The sequence below is a fragment of the Leptonotus elevatus genome, chromosome 1 (genome assembly GCF_054856555.1).
Source record: "Leptonotus elevatus isolate MCC_2025b chromosome 1, RoL_Lele_1.0, whole genome shotgun sequence".
In the NCBI taxonomy this organism is placed as follows: Eukaryota; Metazoa; Chordata; class Actinopteri; order Syngnathiformes; family Syngnathidae; genus Leptonotus; species Leptonotus elevatus.
This window is the reverse complement of record NC_141239.1, coordinates 8,392,330-8,414,507: the sequence shown is the minus strand read 5'-3', so window position 1 is coordinate 8,414,507 and position 22,178 is coordinate 8,392,330. Positions and strand designations below refer to the sequence as shown.

At 34.2% G+C, this 22,178-nt stretch overlaps 2 protein-coding genes across 6 annotated transcripts in view; one reads left to right on the top strand and one right to left on the bottom strand.

Annotated features, from left to right (window-relative positions):
- ghrhra (growth hormone releasing hormone receptor a) overlaps positions 1-17,085 on the bottom strand; it is a 31,357-nt gene extending 14,272 nt beyond the window's left edge. For 3 of the 4 annotated variants that reach the window (XM_086073133.1, XM_086073148.1, XM_086073142.1), the window contains exons 1-2: positions 12,037-12,386; positions 5,562-5,670 (exon numbers count right to left, since the gene is read on the bottom strand). In XM_086073133.1, the coding sequence (XP_085929259.1) occupies positions 5,562-5,670; positions 12,037-12,123 (196 nt within the window). In that variant the 5' untranslated portion in view covers positions 12,124-12,386. Of the gene's footprint in view, positions 1-5,561; positions 5,671-12,036; positions 12,387-16,936 lie in introns of those variants that run through there. The other variant, XM_086073154.1, reaches the window with a different exon arrangement.
- Positions 16,718-20,421, top strand: cfap300 (cilia and flagella associated protein 300). Of its 2 annotated transcripts, none has more exons than XM_086073176.1 (7): positions 16,718-16,890; positions 16,995-17,076; positions 17,832-17,895; positions 17,973-18,121; positions 18,186-18,358; positions 19,689-19,755; positions 19,833-20,421. In XM_086073176.1, the coding sequence occupies exons 1-7, from the start codon at positions 16,781-16,783 to the stop codon at positions 19,962-19,964; spliced, it is 777 nt and encodes a 258-aa protein (XP_085929302.1). In that variant the 5' UTR covers positions 16,718-16,780; the 3' UTR covers positions 19,965-20,421. The 2 variants fall into 2 exon arrangements, with proteins under 2 accessions (XP_085929302.1, XP_085929293.1); XM_086073167.1 differs by having other exon boundaries at positions 17,964-18,121.
- The last annotated feature ends 1,757 nt before the right edge of the window (positions 20,422-22,178 follow it).

Below are 22,178 nucleotides of genomic sequence, written 5' to 3'. Positions count from 1 at the left end.
CGGTGATTTATGCGTAAGAGTTACAATGGTCACCTGATATGCGACGAGTAAAAAAAGTAGTGAGCTGGCTGTCCGAATCGCCAAACAAAATGAGTCATGATGATGCGACACACCGTGACACGCCCCCTTTCATATCTGCAGCTAGGGAGTGCAACATGGGCCAACACATGGGACAGACAGGAAGTGGATTCACAGAGAAAGGTAAAAAATTTAATTAAATTTAAAAAAAGGAAATTATAGTTATAAGTACTTAACGTAAACATTTATCCAACGGCTATAACATTCCAACAATAATGTTAATCCGACCGCTAACTAATGCTGACTAACTTACTAGCTCGTAGCATGGAGAAAAGTTTATGTGAAATAGTTTTAGATCCGAAATGTTCATTCAATATTAAACGCTGACAAAAAGATATACAGGTCAAATGATTGTCCGAACTAAAACTAGAATAAAAAGTTGACAGTTTTTGTTGACTAAAATTAGATGAATAAAATGATGTTTTCTCGGACTAAAATAAAGACTACAATGCTAGATTTATAGTTGACTAAATACAAACAGGATGAGGTTGACTGACTACGATAAAAACTAACAAGTGTGATTAAAAACTGGATTAAATTTTAAAATGTCAGATAAAATTAACATTACTTCCAAATAATAATTATAAATCAAAAGTTAAGTTGTCTTACTTTATTTTACTGCAGCTTGCTGAGTCAGTTGTGAAACTCTTCTTCGTGTGTGTTTCTATATCTGAATTATACTGCCCCCAGGTGGCCAAGACACGCCCACCAGCAAGAGCATGGACATTAACTCATTCACTGCCATTGACGGCTATAGATGTAAAAAAAAAATTCATTTGAACTATTTCTATTAGTTTCACTTTTTTTTCCTACTTTTGTTAACAAGAGTATGAAAACCTAAAATTTGTTTTGAATTTAGAACAGATATAACATTTGTGATTAATCATGAGTTAACTATTGAAGTCATGGGATTAATTAAGATTTTAAAAAAATAATCGCCTAATGCCCCTAATTTGTTATGTTTTCTTTTTTTTTTTTAAAGAAAAGATCATTAAAAATTAAAAAAATACTTTAAAAAAAAGAAGATGATTAAAAATGAGGGGCACGGGCGATTAAATTGTTTTCGTAATTAATCGCATGACTTCACTAGTTAACTCACGATTAATCACAAATTTGATATCTGTTCTAAATGTACAATATTTTTTTTTAGGTTTTCATACTCTTGTTTATAAAAGTGGAAAAAATGTTAAATAAAATAAATAAAAATAAATAAATAGAAATTAATGCATGAAATCATTGTTCACATTTAATTTAGTTGTTATTGCTTTATATTTTTATTTTATATAAAGCATGCTATTATAGAATGCTATTTTTCATACTGAAAAGACTACAAGATTACAAGTGAATTCACTTTACTCATGTTTTTCCTATGGGATTTCTTTTCATTAGCGCCACGTTACGTTAATGAATTGACCTTTTCCAATCAATTAGGTTCTCGCCCTGACAAATGCTCCGAGCCGCGGCTACCAAAGAAGACCAAGAAGCTTCAAGTTAAAGACAAAGTCGATAGCCAGGTTCTATTAGCGGCTTTCCGATCAATACATTGCGGCGCAGTTCATTCTCATTTTTTAGTTGAAAGAAATAAGCGCCATTCTATGATGTAACATTTGTCCTCGTTTATCAATACGCCACATGAATAATGAAAAGGTGCACTTATTTTTCTCGGGACCGACATTGTTTCTCATCGAGGCGTAATCACAAGGGGAGATAGGTGGGAGGATCCACGTGTCGTGTCACATCATTTCCTCCCAGTGAGGCCAACGAACAGCGGCTTAAGTGCAAACAGCCCTTTCGCGAGGAGGAGAAGAAGAAGAAGAAGAAGAAGAGGAAGAAAGCTTTTCTCTCTGTTGGTTTGGCCTTTTGTGGCTGAGAGACGGCTTTAAAAGGGACGCTTTGACACTTGAATGTCACCTTTTTTAGGATTAGCCGCGCTCTTGTGGATTGCTTTGGACACCCAGGGGAGAGCGTGCTGATGATGATGATGATGATGATGACTGCGGATGGCGCCATCGCAGCGGGGAGGCTGAGAGTCAAGCGTTTACGCTAACAAATATTGTGTGGGGAAATCCTGGCTTAACAAGAACACAAGTCCTTTCTTTCCTACGCAGATGATGACTTGCCGTTGTGTCAAAGTGCCGCAGTATAGCGCCAACTACTGCCGAGGAGGACTTACTCAGTACTTTAATTTTTTTATTTCATATTGACTTTTTTTTTTTTACTTCAATTTAATCATCTTAAATTGATTTTAGCACTATATTTAGCTTTTCTTTTAAATATATGATATATATGTTGAGTGCAAGATTAAAAAAAAAAAAAAAGTCAATCAGTATTGTGTAAACAAGTAAACAAAACTACAATTCCCAAATAACTCTTTGACCTTCCGAAAGCTCATGATATTAATTATCAAAAACAAAAACAGAGGGTATTTTCGCTATGATTAGCTTATATGATTCTGTTTTTTGTTTTCCCCATTAGTTTTCATAACCTATAATCACCTTGATGTGAACAAGTCACAAGTCATATTGCATGCAAAAAAGTACAAATGCAGCAACAAATAACCTGTATCAAAGCAATGACTGTAGCAATACAGATACAAATAATATGTAAACAGAATAAACTACACTATAAATATCATAAGTGAACACATTGTACACAAACATATTTTGTATCAATACTTCATATATCTAGCGTTAGGCCGAAACCTCCTATGTCATAATTTGGTCAATTTCATAATTTACACGTGTTTTTTTTTCACAAACCTTTGGCTAATCTAAAAAGTTGAAAATGTTTTTTGCTCTTTGACAAACATCAAGTTAACAATAATGACGTTATGGGGTCTCCTGAAAAGTGATGATTTTCAAAGTACAAGGATTTCACCCGATGACAGGGTTTATGTAAAAAACACGTAAAGCAATTTGGTATACTTTAGTAGAGAAAACTATGCAATACTACACATGAATATAATTTACATGCTACATACTGTATATTCATAAACATAATGGTGGCCAGTGGCAAAAAGAGTGAGCTACATTTTAGGCAGCATTTGTGTATAAATAGTTTATATAAAAGCAAGGTTATTTTAATGAACTAAAACTAAAATTAAAAAAAACATAAAAAATGCATTAAAAATTTTTTTAACTCCGGGAACTGAAACTACATTTTACAAAACTAACAAAAACAGACTAGAATTGAAAATGTCCTTAGTTTTCATCTTTGGTAATTAATTCAATGCATAAGCATTTAGGGTTGATTTTAAATAGGATTTAAATAAATTTATTTCAATATGAACCGAAATAAGGGATTTTTGAAAGTGTGTCGCACGGAAGTGACGTCATCGAGCAGCAGCCAATAGAAAAGCACCTTCAAATGACGTCGCTCCTAGCTGACAATTTTGCGTGTTTGATTTTTGATTCCAATGGTTCGCCTTGCCTGCTTTTTTTATTTAATTCAGCTGAAACGAAACGCTAGGTAAGAAATGCGCTACTTTTTTTTCATTTTACCATGGTATTTGTTCAATCTTGCACACAAGTAATAAACTTTTTTTTTTTTAATGAAAACTAATACTAAAACTAAACCAAAACTAAGCATTTTTAACTCATTCACTGCCATTGACGGATATAGACGTCAGACCATTTTAACTGGGCTGGCAGTGAATGGCTTAACAAAGTTTTATAAAAAACTAACAGAGCCGCCCTGGAAACTACCTAAAACTAATGAAAAAAAATATATCAAACTCAAAACGAAATAAAAGCTAACTATAATGAAAATTCCAAAACTATAATAACCCTGTATGAAAGCAATATAAATATATATCAACAGCACAATAATATAATGATAATAATATAAAACTGTACTTATTTGGCACACTGCTGATCTTCAACTCCTCATGTGTGTAAACCACAGCTGTCCTAAAAATCCATTTGTCAACTCCCAATTCTATCGATCCTGAGGATGATTGTGAGAACGGCAAGTGAGCAGCCTTGAAGTACTCAACAGGAACTCGTTAATGATCTAAAATGCCATAATTTTCGGACTAGCATAAATGCCCGTTGTCGCTGATTTGCATCCTATCTAAATTTATATCTATTTTATGTAGGGGAGAGTACCGATACCAAGCCTTCTTTCAAGATACTCGCAATACTGGTATCAGCCGCTCTCTTCTGGCCGTTTTATGATCACGAACATAAGGCACACATGTCTGACAGGTGACCATAAAGAATACATTATTCATTTAAACTCATTTTATTGTGTGTTCTATACAAAATATGTATTTTATGAGCAAATGGGGAAAAAAAATAGAAAACTGCCATTAATTTCATGCAATTTGAAGAAAATGTTTATATTGCGCTATATAGGTATTTCCTTAAAATTATCTGTCATTGTATTGTGGGAACTTTTATGGATCAAAAGTATACTGTTTGTTTCAGTATTTTCGGTGACGACTCAAGAGTTGAGTACTGGTATCGGTCTGAAAAAAAGTGGTATCGACCATCCTTAATTTTATGTACTGTACTTAAATGAACACCCTCAACTTAATTTAGAATTTACTTCAAAGCAAAACACGCACACATGTTTTTAATATTGGAAATAAATTCAGACATCACATTTTTATACAGAACATTTATTTACTCATAAAATTAGATATTTGCCAATTGTCATATTTTTGTACCATAAATGCCTGTTGCCGCTAATTTGCATCATACTAGTTTCAATACATGGTTTTAATTACCGTACTGATAACCGATTAAAAAATATATAATTCAATACATTTCTAAAAATAATCTGTTTTTATTTATTATTATTATTATTATTATTATTATTATTATTATTATTATTATTATTATTATTATTATTATTATTATTATCATAGTTGGTCAGTAGTAATTCTATCAATAATAAATGAAAAAAAGAAATGTGCTTATAATAATTACTACACCATAATTGATTAATAATAAACACTAAGGTTTATATCATACAATTATGTGTATACATATGATTTTTTTTAAAGCATGAACTTTAACTTTAACTTAAAATTGATAACATTTAGTGTTGTTTAGTCATATTAGCACATTAGATTAGTAATCTTGTATATGTTAAATAGGGGCGCGGCTTTGGTCGGATATTCAAAGTTGGTGGGGCTAGTGAAGTGATGCTAGATTCCAATCTTGCTAGCTGTTTTAAACCTGAAACCTCCCCCTTTATAAACATCATAAAGTACGAGCGTTTCAGCCATGCAAATATATTGAGCGTTGCTTTCCTTTAAAACGCGCTAATCCAGTATTAGTCCTAGACTCCTAGTGTGGGAAAATGCTTGCTGTTTGATAATTTAGCTTTTGCTTCGGCCTAAAATAGATCCCACACGGCTAAACTCGATTCCACATCTGTCTTGAGAAAAACATTTTAGAGCGTGTTGTTGTTTGTCACGTGAGGCGTGTGCGTTGATGTGTTTTTGCGTGCGACGCATCATCAGCAAAGGCACCCACCGCCGCGCGCCGTCTGGTTCTCAACTTCTCTCCTCCTCGCCTGGCTGCAGGTCTCGCCGGCCCTCAGGTGCTGAGCAATGATGGCGCAGTCCGGATGAATGGCTTCCATCTTGAAAGTATGACACAATACAGATGCCAACAGATAAACACACACTCATACACAACATCAAATGGCTACGATTTTACTCGGTGTAAGGATGTGAAGCAAGATAACTCATTCACTGCCATTGACGGCTATAGACTTTAAAAAATGTATTTGAACTATTTCTATTAGTTTAACATTTTTTTCCCATTTTTGTTAACAAGAGTATGAAAACCTATCATTTGTTATTTAGAACAGATATAAAATTTGTGCTTAATCGGGAGTTAACTCGTGAAGTCATGCAATTAATTACAATTAAAAAATGTAATCGCCTGGCGCTCCTAATTTTTAATAATCTTTTCTTTTAAAAAATAAACAAACATTTTTTGTTTAATTTTTAATAATCTTTTTTTCTAAAAAAAAAGACTATTAAAAATTAGGGGTGCCAGGCGCTTACAATTTTTAATCATAATTAATCGCATGACTTCATTAGTTAACTCATGATTAATCACAAATTTTATATCTGTTCTAATACAATAGAAAAAATTCTAGGTTTTCATACTCTTGTTAACAAAAGTGGGAAAAAATGTTAAACTAATAGAAATAGTTCAAATGAATTTTTGACGTCTATAGCCGTCAATGGCAGTGAATGAGTAAAAATAATGACATTCAACCCCCCCAAAAAAAAAATAATAAAAAAAAAGAAGTGCCAAAAAAAGTTTAAAAAACCAAAAACAAAATCCGCACTGATTTTTTGCGATTTTTTTTTTACACATTACACACACATTCACATACTGTATTAACATAAGACAAAGATAATGACATGAACCCCCCCCCCCCCAAAAAAAATCTGTACTGATTTTTTAAAATTATTTTCACACATTACACACACATTAACAAATTAACATAATAACAATGTACTATTAACTTTTAGCTAATGCTCATGCTAAAAAGAGGCTAATTGTAGGAGTCACATTTTATTTTTCATGTTTTTCATGTTATTATCCTTCCTCCCCAATCCTTTTAAGCACAGGTGTAGGTGATCAGGTTGATGGTGCGGAAGGTTATGCGGCTTTTACTAGGGATGTCAGAAATGGAACATTGAAACGATCTTTCGGAACGTTCGAAACATCTCCCCACAGCGACATCTGGTGGCCAACTGTAAAATATTACAATCAAACAGTAGATCAATGTTGCCAGCTCCCCAGTAAGCAAACTAACTATTGGCTGTCTGTCATCACCTAATTTACACAACTGGCAATCGGGCTATAATTGTAATGGACGCCATAACAGAGAGAGAAATAATATCATGGGAAACAAAAACTGAATAACCCCCACCCCGTCAAAATAAGTACAAATGAGCTTTTTGTTGCTGACACTTAGTTTGTTTTTAATTTTGCCTCTCAACATGACTTAGATGCTTTGGTGGGATGTGCAACCATTCATTTCGCAAAAATAAAACCATTTACTTGTGATAAAAGCGTTCGCCACTAGATGGCAGACATCACCCAAGAGTGCACTACTGCATCAGAAAAGAAGAGAGAGCGGGTCCAAGTTAGGTCAAGAGAATTGTGTCTTTTAAGAGTGGCAATCAGTCATGAAATGTTTCAAGTTCATTTGACGTGAATGACGAGTTACTTCATTTTGTGTCCTCCAAAAAGATGAATATTCAACATTTAATAGTGTTGAAAACGTGTTTGGTGTTTTAATAGCGGCTGTTGTGATGGATGGCGCACCTGCAATGCAGAGGGGGCAATCAGGGAAGAACCTTACTGCCTTATACGGCACCGTTACAAGGGTGAGTGAGTCGGCCTATTAATTTGGACATTTTGAATGACAAACATACGGTAGCATCATGTTCAAATCCATGAGTGATTTTTTTGGTGATTGTCGTTGTCCAACAACTATTCAATTCAATTCAATTGATTTAATTCATTTGTAAAAGAAAAAAGACAATATAAAGCAATATTGTACGGAAGCGTATTGCATTCACTTGAAAAACGGACACATTTTTTCGGGGAGCTTTGTTTTTTTAAGTATTTTATTTTTTATTTACAGTTTTTCTGAATATTTTTTTCTGTTTTACTGAATATTTTTTTTCTGTCAAAAAAAATTATTCCAAAAAACAGGCTGAAAAAAATATTCAGAAAAACAGAGGAAAATATATTTTTTTTAAACTGAAAAAAAAATATTCAAAAAAATAAAACAGAGGGAAAAAATAGCTCCCCCAAAAAATTAGTCAGAAAAACAGGACTTTTTTTTTCCAAGTGAATGCAGTACGCTTCCGTCGTATCAAAGTAAAGTAAAATAAATGAAAGGGGACAGAAAGAAGTAAAACTTGTTTTGTCTGCCCCTGATCAACACAAAAAAAGAAGAAAAAAACACAAAATAAATGACAGCGAGCGGTCAAGACGCTTTCAGTATAACAATTCTACAAAATAATTCAAAAATAATTCAACTGTGTGTCCTTGTGCTATATATATGCTATTTTTATTTATGCATTTTAAAAAAAAAATACAAATAGACTGGGAAGATTTTGTTTTACAATCCAGATTGTTCCACTGACTGACACCTTGAGTTGAAATACTTCGTTATTTTTGTTTTGTTCTGTTTTTTGGGGGTGGGAGGTGGGGGGGTCTGTTCCTCTTAATTTGTACTCACTTTCCCTTTTTATAAATTTGGTTTGTATATTAACTGGTAAAATGTCATGATGGGCTTTGTACAATATTTTTAAAGCAGTTAAACTCCATCAATTCCTTAAATTTGAAACTTTTTAGTTGTATAAATAATGAATTAGCGTGGTCTCTGTATCCACAACCGCAAACAACACGAATAGCCTGTTTCTGTAAGAGAAAAATGAATTCAGTGTAGGTTTTGGCCTCACACCCCCACACTTGCAATGCAATAGGTCAGTTATGGAACAATCAAAGAATTATATAACAATAACAAAGCATTCTTGTTCAATGACACGGCTACGGTCTGTGACACCTAAGATTTGACATATTCTATATTCGCTTTCCATGTTAAATGTTCATCAATAATGATACCTAGAAACTTAATTTCATAAGTTCCTTCTATTCAATCAGTGTTGCTTCAGCATCCATATTTCTACAACTGAAAATCATAAATCAGTTTTTACTCATATTTATAGATAGTCTGTTAGCATTGAACCACTTCATAATATTCTTAAACTCTTTCTCTATTACTTGTAATACATTATATATATTTTTCCCGGCATAAAATAAAGTGGTGTCATCTGCAAACAAAATACATTTTAACAATTTCGAAATGGTTGTCATATCATTCACATAATGAAGAAAAAGTACTGGCCCCAGAATTGATCCTTGGGGCACCCCACAAGTTACATAACTGTGTTTTGATTGCCTACTATTGAATTCAACATATTGTTTTCTATTTGTTAAATAACTGGCAACCCATTGATGTGCGGCACTTTTTATACCATATTTAAACAATTTATGCAATAATATTTCATAATCTAAGGTGTCAAATGCTTTTTGTAAACCTACAAAAACGCTTTCTAAAACGTGTTTTTTATCCATGGCTGTGCACATTTCTTCAGTTAATTCCATTAATGCCATGCTAGTCGAGTGATTGGAACGAAACCCATATTGACTATCACTTAAAATTGTATGCTTGTCTATGAATTTATTTAGTCTTATCGCATACAATTTTTCCAATATTTTAGAAAGCTGTGGGAGTAGAGATATGGGTCTGTAACTTTGTAAGAAAAATCATTCTTATTTCCATTTTTGGAAGCGTGGGACTACTGTAGCTATTTTCATTTGTTCTGGGAAAATTACCGTTATAAATGATAATGCTCTATAATCACTTTTTAACAATTTCACTAGCTTGTACAGCCTCACGAAAAATACTGTTAACATTGTTTGGTATGATTCCATAATCAATTTTTTCATTAGGGATATTTTGTGATCACCTTATTAACAATATTCACAACGTAATCATTGAATTGGTTTGCAATTTCCTCTTTATCATGAATTACCAGATAGATTGGTTTTGCCTTGCCTTTATTCAATACTTTATTTATTATACCACAGGTATTTTTTGCACTACAGTTTATTTTTATATTTTTATACCTAGAATCTGCATCTTTTGTTCTATGTCTGAGAAACATTCTATATAGAAGTTTTTTTTTCTCCTTACAAGCATTTTTCAACTCATTTGTCATCCAAGGATTACGAGTATTTTTCCTGCTTTGTGCATGAATTGTAATCTTTTTCCAATATTTATTATATGAATGTGTGAGTGTGGTCGTGAAAGACTTACATGCATTATTTAAGTCGTTTGTAAACATGTAATCCCAGTTCTGCCTCTTCAAATCTTCTCTTAAAAGTTCTACTGCTTTTCCAGATGTGTCTCTTATGATGATACGAGTTTTTTTTATACTTAATTTTTCATAAATTATAAATACAGGGAGATGATCACTTATGCCTATTGTAAATATACCACTTTTTATTTCGCCATGTATGTTTGTATATATAAAATCCAGGATAGAAGCACTGTGGGTATTGATCCTTGTAGGTTGATTATATATATTTTTTTATACTGCTGCTTCAACATTTCTGTTACAGCAGTGACGTCACAAATCTTTGAGGACCACTGTTTGGAAGATGCTAACGCTAACAATCAACGGATAGAGATGTGTTGACGCAGTTCGTCAAAGTAAGCTTTTCCCATGTCAAATTGTATGCGCTCTGAGAGAGCCCTTATAGAAAGGAGTGTGAATTTTGCATGTCAAGAAGCTAATGCTAATGATGAACTCATTCACTGCCATTGACGGCTAAAAACGTCAAAAATTCATCGGAACTATTTCTATTAGTTTAACTTTTTCCCCCCTCTTTTGTTAACAACGAGTATGAAAAGCTAGATTTTTTTTCTTTGTACATTTAAAACAGATATCAAATTTGCGATGAATCGTGAGTTAACTCGTGAAGTCATACGATTAATTGCAATTAAAAAATGTTATTGCCTGTCGCCCCTAATTTTTAATAATCTTTTTTTTTTTTATGAATTTATGGCAGTGAATGAGTTAAGGAGGTTCAATAGTTATATTTGTGAACTGTGCTACATCACGCACGAGCACACAAGCTTAAGTCCCAATACTTAATTCTTCTGCCTTATTGCTCTCTGAACATTTTTTATTCTAACCTTTTTTTTCTGAGAGAAAATATCATACATGAAAATGTACGAATATCTAACTGCAGAACGCCATGAGCCTTTGCTTGGTTCTGTATCATTTGGTTAAATTCTTTGTAGGGCTGGGTGTCGATTTTAATTTCCTCAATCGATTCACAAGAGTTCAGTTTGATTCGATTTCGATTTTTTTTGTCAGATTTGATTTGATTCACTTCACTTTAATCCAATATTGATAAATTATGGAACATCATTTTTTTTCTTTCTGAAATGTCAAGAACATGATAAATAGTCCACAAACATAATACGCAATATACATAACATAACATAACATAATACGGTAATACGCAAACTAATTGTAAATTCAAACAATTCTGAATTGTCTTTAAATGCAATAAGTCAGGTCTTTCATAAATGTAAGAAAAACTTTTAAATTCATGTGAACAGTAAATGTCAAGAAAACAGTAAGATACCCCCCCCCCAAAAAAAAAAATTCTTAGGAAAATATGAGAAAATGAGACATCCATGGTTTAATGAATCGATATCAGGCTCAAAAAGGAAAATCCAATCGATATTGATTGTTCGATTTTTTTTCAACCCAGCCCTAATTCTTTCTATGAAGAGGAAAACAGTCAGTAGTCACCTTACTCCGGACCACAGGTGTGATGTCATCAAATTCTGGCAAGATCTCGCCTTTATTTGAGGTTAAATTCTTGACCTTCTGTAATCGCTCTGATATAGCAAATTCCACTTGATCTCGTTCTTCCATCTTTTTCTGTTGAAAGCAATTGTTGCTGTCTGACATATATTTTACATGACTGTTTCATTTGCCTCTCGACAATGTCACACTTTGGGTTTGAGGAACGGTTCACGACCTTCTCATACCGCCTGGTACTGTAATTTTGCAGAATTTCAACAGGGCTCAATAGTGACCCCGACGACCTACCGTACACCACTGCGGTCAACAAATGTGCCCATCACTTTAAATATGAATCAAAGTTGCTAAGTACAGTATCTGAAAGGTGATTGAAGTCATTTCGAAATCCGCTCAACAGTTTCCCGGCTGATTATTTTCGTGTACATGACGTTATGACTGGATGGTCACGCTGCCTAATGAACATTAATTAGTGTCACCGGCCTAATGAGGACACGTGGCCCCATGCAGCTAAATATAAATAAATAAATAAAAATGAACATGTCTACAAATGAGATGACACTCACCGCGGGGACACAAAGACACAAGAAGAGCAGGAATATCTCCAGATGTTTGGAAAATATTTCCCGATCGGGCCTCTCGATGTGCCTCATAGCGGCGGTGATGATGGCGATAATTCCAGAGTATTTCAGTCCCGGGTGTGTGTGCAGCCCCGCTATGAAATATGCACTGTGTCAACCTAAAATAGATGACTGCCAGATGAAAACTTGAGTCTCTCTCTCTCTCTCTCTGTCTCTTTTTTTTGCACTCCCTCCCTCTCTCGCTCTCTCTGAGAATCAGGTAAAGGCGCATCTCAAGAGAGGCAACAAGACTGCGCAGGCCCATTTAAAGACACGACGTGCCTCCTCAGCGCTAATAAGAGGCAATCGGTCACGCGTTAATGAATGTCAGCGAGCGGCGGCGGCGGAGGCGTGCACGTATGCCCCGGACAAATGCGTGCGCATCAGCAAATGGGCTTGATTTGATTGAGCAGACAGATAATTGGATTACGTTCATTTAAAAAGTCTGTCCCTTTCCATGGATTCCTGCAAATGTTCTGTCATCGTTAGGCTTCCCGCTGCACATCGCTTGGCTTTGTTGGCTTCATTCATTTGTTGATTTTCTAATTCTTATATTTGAGACGAGGCATCTTAACTCATTCACTGCCATTGACGGCTATTGACGTCAAAAATTTGTCTAACGTTTTTAATTAAATTAATAAAAATAATAAATTAAATTAAATTAATAAAAATAATAAATATTATGAAAATAAATCAATAACATTATGATTAAAAATAATAATTGCAATAATTGCTGGTATAAAAAACAAGCTTAAAAATTATTATAAAATAGTAAATTAATGAAAAGAGTGTTATAAAAAGAAGTGAATAAATGAAAAAAAAAAAAAAACGTGTCCAAAAATGTGAGCAATTGTAAATTATTTGTAAGGTAAAAAAAATTACTAATTAATCACTGCCATTGACGGCTATAAACGTCAAAAATTCATTTAACTATTTCAATTAGTCTAACATTTTTTCCACTTTTGTTAACAAGAGTATGAAAAGCTAGAATTTTTTTATTGTACATTTAGAACAGATATAAAATGTATGATTAATCGCGAGGTAACTATTGAAGTCATGCGATTAATTACATTTTAAAATGTAATCGCCTGAAGCGATTAAAGAAAAGATTATTAAAAATTAGGAGCGTCAGGCGATTACATTTATTAATCGTAATTAATTGCATGACTTCACGAGTTAACTCCCGATCAAGCACACTTTTTATTTCTGTTCTAAAAGTACAATAACAAATGATAGGTTTTCATACTCTTGTTAACAAAAATGGAAAAAAAAATTTAACTAATAGAAATAGTTCAAATGAATATTTGACGTCTATAACCGTCAATGGCAGTGAATGAGTTAAGTGGATGGCCCACCAGTCTAGATACGGTGTAGTCTTAATAAGTAAGCGTAGGTGCTTTCTTTGTAAGTCCATCAAATTGAAAAAGTCTTTTTTTCTGCTTGAAGAGGTGTTTAGTTGTTTTATGTGGATAGGCCACCCATCAAAACACCTGTTGTGAGTATTTTTTGCCTAACGTTGTGGTAGGCTACTTCAATTAATAACTTCTTATTTCTCTATTTGAGGGAGGCAGATAATGTCCTGAAGTGGATGACCGACCAGTCAAAGTGACTCTCAGGAATTTTTAATACACACATTAAGGCACAGCATCTCAAATCCATGCAATTAAAAAATGTTTGAGGTTTATTTTATTTATTTTATTTGAGGGAGGTGTTTAGTTTCTTAAAAAGTTGACCCACAGGGCCTCTCAATGGAGGCGTTAAAGGTGTCTTAAGTGGATGACAAACTAATCGAAAAGGTTCTCAGTTTGATGCAGTGTAGTTTTAAATGAATACTAACTTGCTGTAAGGCTATGCTTGTTCTTTTTAAATTGCAAATTTAAAAAAATCTATTTGAGGGAGGTGTTTAATTTAGTCTTAAGTGGATCAAACAGGCGAAACACTATCAGTGTGATGTTTTAATGAGTATCTTTAGCATAGGCTAGTGGTAAACAGTATTCATAACGTTGAAAACTTTTTTTTGAGTTACTTGAGGGAGGTATTTAGTTGTCTGAAGTGGATGACACATTCAGCAAAAGAGTGTTTTTTTATGAGGGTCTTTAGTTTAAGTTGATGCTTTCTATTCTAAGTCTATTCAATTAGGAATGTGTGCTTTTTTTATTTGAGGGAGGCGTTTAATTATCTAAAGTAGATACCCCACCTGGCAAAACATATCTCAGTGTGAGGCAGTAGAGTTTAAATGAGTATTTTAGGGCTATGTCTCTGCTTTGTAAGTCTATAAATTTGAAAATACATATATATTTTTTTTATATTTGAGGCATTTCACATGGAAAAGCAACTATTAGAGTGACGCAGTGCAGTTGAGGCTCTTAAACCTAAAGCAGAGCTTCTTAAATGAATCAGATTGAAAACGTAAAGATTTTTTTTATTTGAGAAAGGTATTTAATTTTCTTAAGTGGAGGACCTGCCCAGCAAAACACATCTCAGCTGTTTTATTGAGTATCCTAAGTCTACGTTAGTGCCAATCAAACTCAAAATGTCCTTTTTTTTTTCATTTGAGGGAGGCATTTAATTTCAACTGAAAACACCTATTCGTGTTATTTATTTATTTAAAAAAAAAAATTTTTTTTAAATATGTATTTATGTATTTATCCTGATAAGGCAATTGAGAACAGACTTTCATTTACAATGCAAATCTTAAGCCTATAAAAATGTGTCTTCTCTTCAGTTTGAGGGAGGCATTTAGTAGTCTAACCCACATGGTGAAATATCTCTCAGTGTGATGCAGTGTAGCTTTAATGAGTATTTTATTTACGTCTGTGCTTTATAAATCGATCAAATGTAAAATGTCACCATGTTCAAATTGAGGGAGGCGTTTGCTTTGTTACGTGGATGACCCAGCAGGGGGAAACACTTATCAGCGTGATGCAGCATACAGCAGTTTAAATGCGTCAAAACGAGATGACGACGCTAGGTTACGAGAAGATGACATTAATTAGCCCCGAGCTTGCTGGCGGTAATGACTTACTGACAAACTGAGGTCATCTTGTGATTAGAGGGAGAGTCGCTCTAAACTCCTCACTGTTATTATGTGCATTATTTTTCAACATTCAAGATGATTTGCGGTGTCAAACCTGCTCGTTTCCGGCAGAGTTAAATCACCACACAAGAGCAAAGCCACGACTCACAACGTAAATATGACAAGTGATGCGCATGATTGAAGGCCCCTGCCTTTGCAGGAAAGGAACTTTTTTTTTTATTTCTCCGAGCCGTGTAAACAACCTTGGGAGCATTGCATTTAGAAATATGTAAGTTTAAGAACAAGCCAAGGCAGTTTGTGATGACATATGAAAAAAACAAAAACAAAAATGGCAAATGGATATTTAGCTGTTTACATTGCTCAGCTGTTTCTTAAAATGACCACCGTACGGTAGCTCAAACTGTCAAAGAAAGTTTGGCTTGCACATTGAATACTATCAATATTGCTGGCTCAGTGGCTTGGAAAATGTACTGCACATCAAGCCAGCCAAGCACAAAGTCGTTGAGTGTTTATTACCTCTACCAAGGACGTAATGGAATGCATCGTTGTCGGTTATTTATTTGGAAGGGTTTTTTTTTTTTTTTGCTGGTGCAGTTTACTCATACATATATTTTATGAACCTGTACTTTCATTTTAGAATTAGATAAATATATGTCAAAGTGGATTGATTGTTGATTGTTTGGTTTTACTAAACATATAAACATAAACACATTACAAGTATAAAATATAAGTTGAAGTGAAAAAAAAACATGAATAGGAAGAAAGATTTTTTTAAGTTACATTTATATAGTATATATAAGTTACATTTATATAGTATATAACAAAAGCAAAAAATCTTTTTTTTAAATACATTTTATGTAAAAATTTCTGGCATTGTATTTTTTAATCAGATATTTTTGTCAAAAATGTACTATTTTACATTAATTATAATAAATGAACAATGCATTTATGAATACATGTTATATTTTTAATACAATTTCATAGGTAATTGTTTTTATATAGACAGTAACCTGGATTTGTTTTAAATTAAATATGTATTTATTTTAATCAAATTTAGTTTACATTCAACATAATAAATGAATAACATTGTATGGATTAAACTATAAAATAATACTTCTTAATAGGTTACTTTTTTCATAATTTATTTTTTACGCAATAAATAAGAAAACATCTATTTTAAACAATTGTTTTAATTTTGGAAACTATTTTAATAATCAATAAAAATTACTTTCAAGTATTTTTAATCAGAATGTTTAAAATAATAATAATAATAATAATGCAGCCATGAAATCTGATGTATTTTATACTTTTATACAAAACGCTGTGCGTGTATGCATGTCCTAAAGCTGCAATTTCAAGACTAAATAATAAATAAATACGTAGTCTACATAATTTTATTTATTATTTCGACTTGTCAATGTCAATAGCTGTATAATGCCATGTCGTAATTACCTACGTTAGATCATTCTTCAAGAAAAAGCTTCCTGACAAACGTCTGCGCGTCCGTTGTCAAGGCAACGCAAAAGCGTAGTCTGAGCACACTTGTCTCTGATTGGTCAGTTTTCGCCAATCAGCACGTTTGCTAGGAAACCCTCTTTTTTCTCTCGTTTGTTTTTCTATTATAGCTTCGGTTCAGTAGCACAACAAGCTAACATGTCCGGAGATACAAACGACTTTGAACAAACTTTTTCCTTCCATCCAGTTCCCTCCAGGAAGTTCTCGTTCCTGGAGGAAAAGGAGACCGTTGCTCTTTTGATGAAATGGTAAACTTTTGAGACAGGACGTCATTGAAAGAATTTGTAAACATACTCTGTTTTATCGCCATCTTGTGGTAAATTCTTCCAGTGGTGTTTCTTTCTTCTTTCAGGTCCATGCTTGGAAGGCTCTCAGCACAAACGTTCAGCTTTGACCAGAAGTTTCACCTTTACGATAGCGAGAGGTTTGCGCTGGTAATACATGACGTCACTCTCCTGCAACTCACTTCGAAAATAAAATAAAAACTTTATTTGTCCACTAAGAGTAACAAGAATACAACGCAATGGCCACTTCACGTGCAGCCTACTATACATTTACATTATCAACAATCCTGAATGATTGTTTCATTAATTTGAGCGTTTTTCCCCTCTAAAATGTGTTTATTTTGAATTGTATTATTTTTTGTAATTGTTTATCCTGTAATGATTAATAGAAAATATTAGCAAAATAAAAAAAATTACATTTAAAATACATATTTTGTGAAATAATTCATTAATTATGTGACTACCTTTGAACATTTTAACTTGATAACATTGCTAAAAAATTTTTTTTATCAATTCTACTTAAATTCAATACAAAATAATGAGCATTAATTATTATTTTAATACATTGTGTTTTTTTATATTATAATACCAAGATAAAACACCGGCTTGCGCTTTTTGTTAAATGAGTCAGCAGGAACACTCAGTGTGGAAAAATAATCACAAAATACTGCAATATAGCAAATAATCCGCAATATAAGTACAATTAAACTCATCGTGTAAAAAGCTAACTGTGATTATAGCGAGGGACAACTTTTGAGAAAAGACCAATAGACCAGAAAGTGTGCTATAATTGCCCATCCTTGGGATTATCTTGATGAAAACATGCCACAAACATGTTATGTAGGATTTGTTAAAAATTGCTGACAAAACTGCAGAATGGTTGATCATCTTCACTCTCCATGCAGTGCTTCTTCACAGACGCCAGCGTGCTCTCCAGTGCGAGAACGACGGTCACCTGGGAGCCTCTGGGTAAGTAAGTCCTGTCATCTTACTGTCACCTCAAATATTTTGCGGTTTGATTTTCCTTTACGCCACAGACAAAACAGTGGCGTCAGTCAACGTGGAGGTGGTACCATGCACCAAAGTCTCCATGGACTTATTCGATCCCATCTACACTTGTGGGATTGTGGCGCCCACTGGACATATCGCCAGATGCTTCCACGAAGTCTACTCGGACTACGACAAACTCAGAGAGGTGAGACTTCACCACTTTGTTTTGTTCGTTTCCCGTCCAATCGGATATTTCCGCGCGGCTGCAGATGTTGCAGGATGAGGACTCGGAGAACTACCACGTGCTGGGGAGCGCCCAGCGAGGGGAGTTGCTGTTTCGCCTTTTCAAGCATCTTTGCCTCGGAGGACAGCTGAATCAGTACGAAGACACCGTCGAGCCTTACATCAGCGTCACCAAGAAAATGTACAAAGAGCTTATCAGGTACAAAAGGTCCGATGTCTGGTCGGTGCTGGATTTCACTTTCCTTTCTTTGCTTTGATCCTTCCTCGGGTCTCCTGGCAACCTCACGACTCTCGCTGGATTCTGAAGTATTCGGTTTAGGTGAACGGTATGGGATTTTTAATAGGTTTTAGATGAATTAATGAGTACACACTCCCACGCACGCACACATGCACACACACACCCGCACATGCACATACTCACGCACATACAAAAAAAAGAAAAAGAGAAAAAAGAAAAAAAAGAGAGAGCAATGATGACGACATGTCGAATCGGTAAGATTACCGAATAAACAATACTGAGCTTTCTCTAAAAAAATATAAAAAATAAAAAGTACAAAAGTACAAAAGGTCCAAGACAGAAAACATTGTATCTGGTTCAGGGTTCGACTGTAACAGACAATGTTTATATTGTGTATTTTTCCCCACATTTTAAAATACTGAGTTTTGAGAGATTCCATGCGAGAGCAGTGCCAGATTGTGAAGGTGGGGTTGGGGTTGAAATAGCACCCATAAAGACAATAAAAGCATTTTCACTCATGGAGGCAGCACTTCATACACTACAACTACACTATGTAGATACATTGCCAAACAGTTTGGTCGTGGACGATTTGTTTGTGACTTTTGAGGTGAATCAAACTGCAAATAGGACAACTTTGCCGCACAACAATAATATATAATGTAGTTAAGATAATAATAATAATATTAATAATAATTACATAATATTATTAATATAGATATTTATTTAGACTTTGACATAAACATAATTATATCTATCATAGTCATGATTTTACATTTAATTTGATATATAAATAATAATTAATAGTATAATAAAAATACAAACAATGTATATTTTTTAAATGGATTTACATTTTTGATTTGATGGTTTATTTACTGTATTTATGTAAGAAAAAAATCCCTGGCATTATTTTTTTAATCATTTATATTTTTGTCAAAAAATCATACAGTAATGCATTTATGAATACATGTTTGTTTTTAATATAGTTTCATTGGTAATAGTTTTTGGTATATATATATATATATATTCACAACAAAATTACGATTTAGTTTTCTTTCAACATAATAAACAAATAACATCAATAACAATCCGCTCTTTCCTTGACAATCACACTATGTTTTTGTGGTACAATGAAAAAAATAATACATTACAGTATATTTTAGGTGGAGCCGCAAAACCCAATATTTTACATTACGGTTTCTCCACATTAGCGTGTAGACGTGCGCTACTAAATCGCTTAGTATGCAGCGGTAATTCAATTCAACTGTAATTTTTTGGTGATATTTTCTTGCAGTGTTCAAAAGGATCCAGAGACGAAAAAGATCGCCGTCGCGTCCATGGTGCTCAAAGTCCACGTCTATGTAAGTCTAGCGTTTACTCGTTTTGATGTACACTGAAGTGACCAACTACCCATCTATTCTATGTATTTCCCCTGTAGGATGAGTCGGGCCAGTGTTACCCTGGCCAACGAGACGAAGAGCAGACGTTTGCCTACCTGATTGTGGACCCATTCAAACGGCACGTGACGCTACTCTGCCACTCTTATGGTGTTGGAATGATGTCCTTTTAGTGGTGTACATGATGTAGGAATACATTTAGCCATTCATAACACAGCAAAGACTCCATTTTGGTTCACAAATATAACCGTGGACCTGCACACATCTTGAGAGATAAAAAAAAAGAAAAGAAGAGTTCTCTACCATACAAAAACTGCATGGATCATACACAAAGCATTTAACTTTTAGGAGAGTATAGCAGAAAGGCAGCATTGTTTTGAGTCTATTCTTGTCCTTTTGCTTTTCAAAAGTGGTGGCAGTGTGTTGGGATTTTAAAGGTTACACATCATCCCTACGGGTTCACATTGCAAAGACTGTGCCCTTTCTTTCAAAATGGAAGGTTAGCTAAAATGGGCGGTCTGACAATATTACTAGAAGTTGTGCATTTATTCTTTATGCAGCTCAATTTGTGATGATAGTGTATTTGTTCTTTTAATGCAGGTAAATGATCTGGTATTGGCTCTGTGTCATCCAAACATGTCTGAATTAAATATATCATGCATAAATAGTGGTTGTGTGTGATCTAAATAACATTTGAGTGAATTTTAGAAACCAAGTGAGTTACGCAATATGCATTCCATACGTAAAGCATTCCAAGCACGAAACTTTTCCCACATTTTGTTATGTTGCAGCGAGAATTAAAAAAATATTTTCTTCCACCACATTCGGCACACAGCACCCCACAATGAGAACATGAAAAAAGTGAGGCGATTATTCATTTTTCAATAGAGCAATTATGCTGAGCAGTGAGCACACATTGTGTGTTAAAAGTGCTGTTCAAAAGCTGTAAAAACAGCACTTAGGTTTGTAGATGTGATTTCACGTTGACAATATATGGTGTAGTGTGTAGAATTTTGAGTGGGAAAAAAATCAATATAAGCAATTTGGAAGAGTAAAATGTAAAGGTCAGTGACTGACTGCTTTGCTTAGCACTAGTCTGTATATGACAATCTTCTGCCCTCTACAGGACAAGTGTCGACATAACTGCTCTAAAAATACCTGTTTTAGACCCGTCCCATTTATAATATGTGACAAACAGCAAAACAGAATACTAGTATTTGGTACTACTTTTGTTTCTTTCGGGCACACATATTAATACATAGATTTACGTCAAAAGAGAGGAAGCATAAACTCTCCGGACTCTCATAGCATTATGGGTAATGTAGTCTTGAGGGGAAAAAATGGGACATACCACATTCAAGTTTAATCGTAAATACTAATGAACATGACACGCGTATTTTACATTCAACAAAGGCGTATTATTGTGTTTTAAATCACGCAATAAATACAAATACTATCATTTAAACGAGGCATTAATGGACATTTTTGTCAAAACTCCAAAAGTGGCCACCCCCTCCGCTCTCAACGAATAAAGGCGTCCGTTTCGCGCTAGCCCTCTTCCTGTCGGATTACAGCGGAGGCAGCACGCGAAGGCACGACTCCAAAGACTTGAAACGTCGAATTAAACTACCAGGTAAGTGTTGACGCTTGGCTCCACCGTGAATTTGAACAAGCGCGTGCGGGTTCGAAAGCGAGCGAACGTGTGCCATTTCTCCTCGTGGACGCGCCACGTGTTCAGCCGCCGTTCGAGTTTGCAGCTGTCAAAAACTTCCAGCGAGTTGTGTCATCTCGAATTAACGCCGATATTGGCCGTCGATATCGGTTACTTGTGGGCTATTAACGACGATTATTGTCTGTAAATGTTCATAGTTTGTTTCTACCAACTACTATGATATTTCATGGACATCGCTGAGACCAATACAGGAGTTGTTTTTAGTTGCTAGGGGTGTACCTAATGATTTGTCCTTCCATTTGTCAATTATGAAATGGTGTAAAAGTTAAACATTGTTTATTTGTATTTCTATGTTGTCCGCTTGTCTCTTATCAGCAAAGGTGAGTGTTTTATTTTAATTGGATTTTTTTTTTCTTGAATCATGCCCTACCCGTCCTGCCCGTTGAAATAATTCAAATTTGTCAATTTGCTTGCATGGAAAGCATCAACTGGTAAAACTGCTTGAGAATCAGCATGTTACCTGTTTCTGTAATGATGGTCGTTTAAGAAAATGCATTTTTTTTTCTGGGTTAATTATACCTGATCATGTCAAAAAATTGGACGTGAAATCACTTCATACCTATGAAAAAAATGACGGAACTACTTAAATGCATTTCTGTTCACTTTCTAGTGGCAACATTTAAAGGAGACATATGTACTTTTTTCACAATTTAAA

Coding starts and splice junctions, on each gene's coding strand:
- cfap300 (XM_086073167.1), top strand. CDS start 16,781: ATGTCCGGAGATACAAACGACTTTGAACAAACTTTTTCCTTCCATCCA. Junction 17,077..17,831: donor ATAGCGAGAGGTTTGCGCTG/GTAATACATGAC, acceptor CTCTCCATGCAG/TGCTTCTTCACAGACGCCAG. Junction 17,896..17,963: donor GGTCACCTGGGAGCCTCTGG/GTAAGTAAGTCC, acceptor TTTACGCCACAG/ACAAAACAGTGGCGTCAGTC.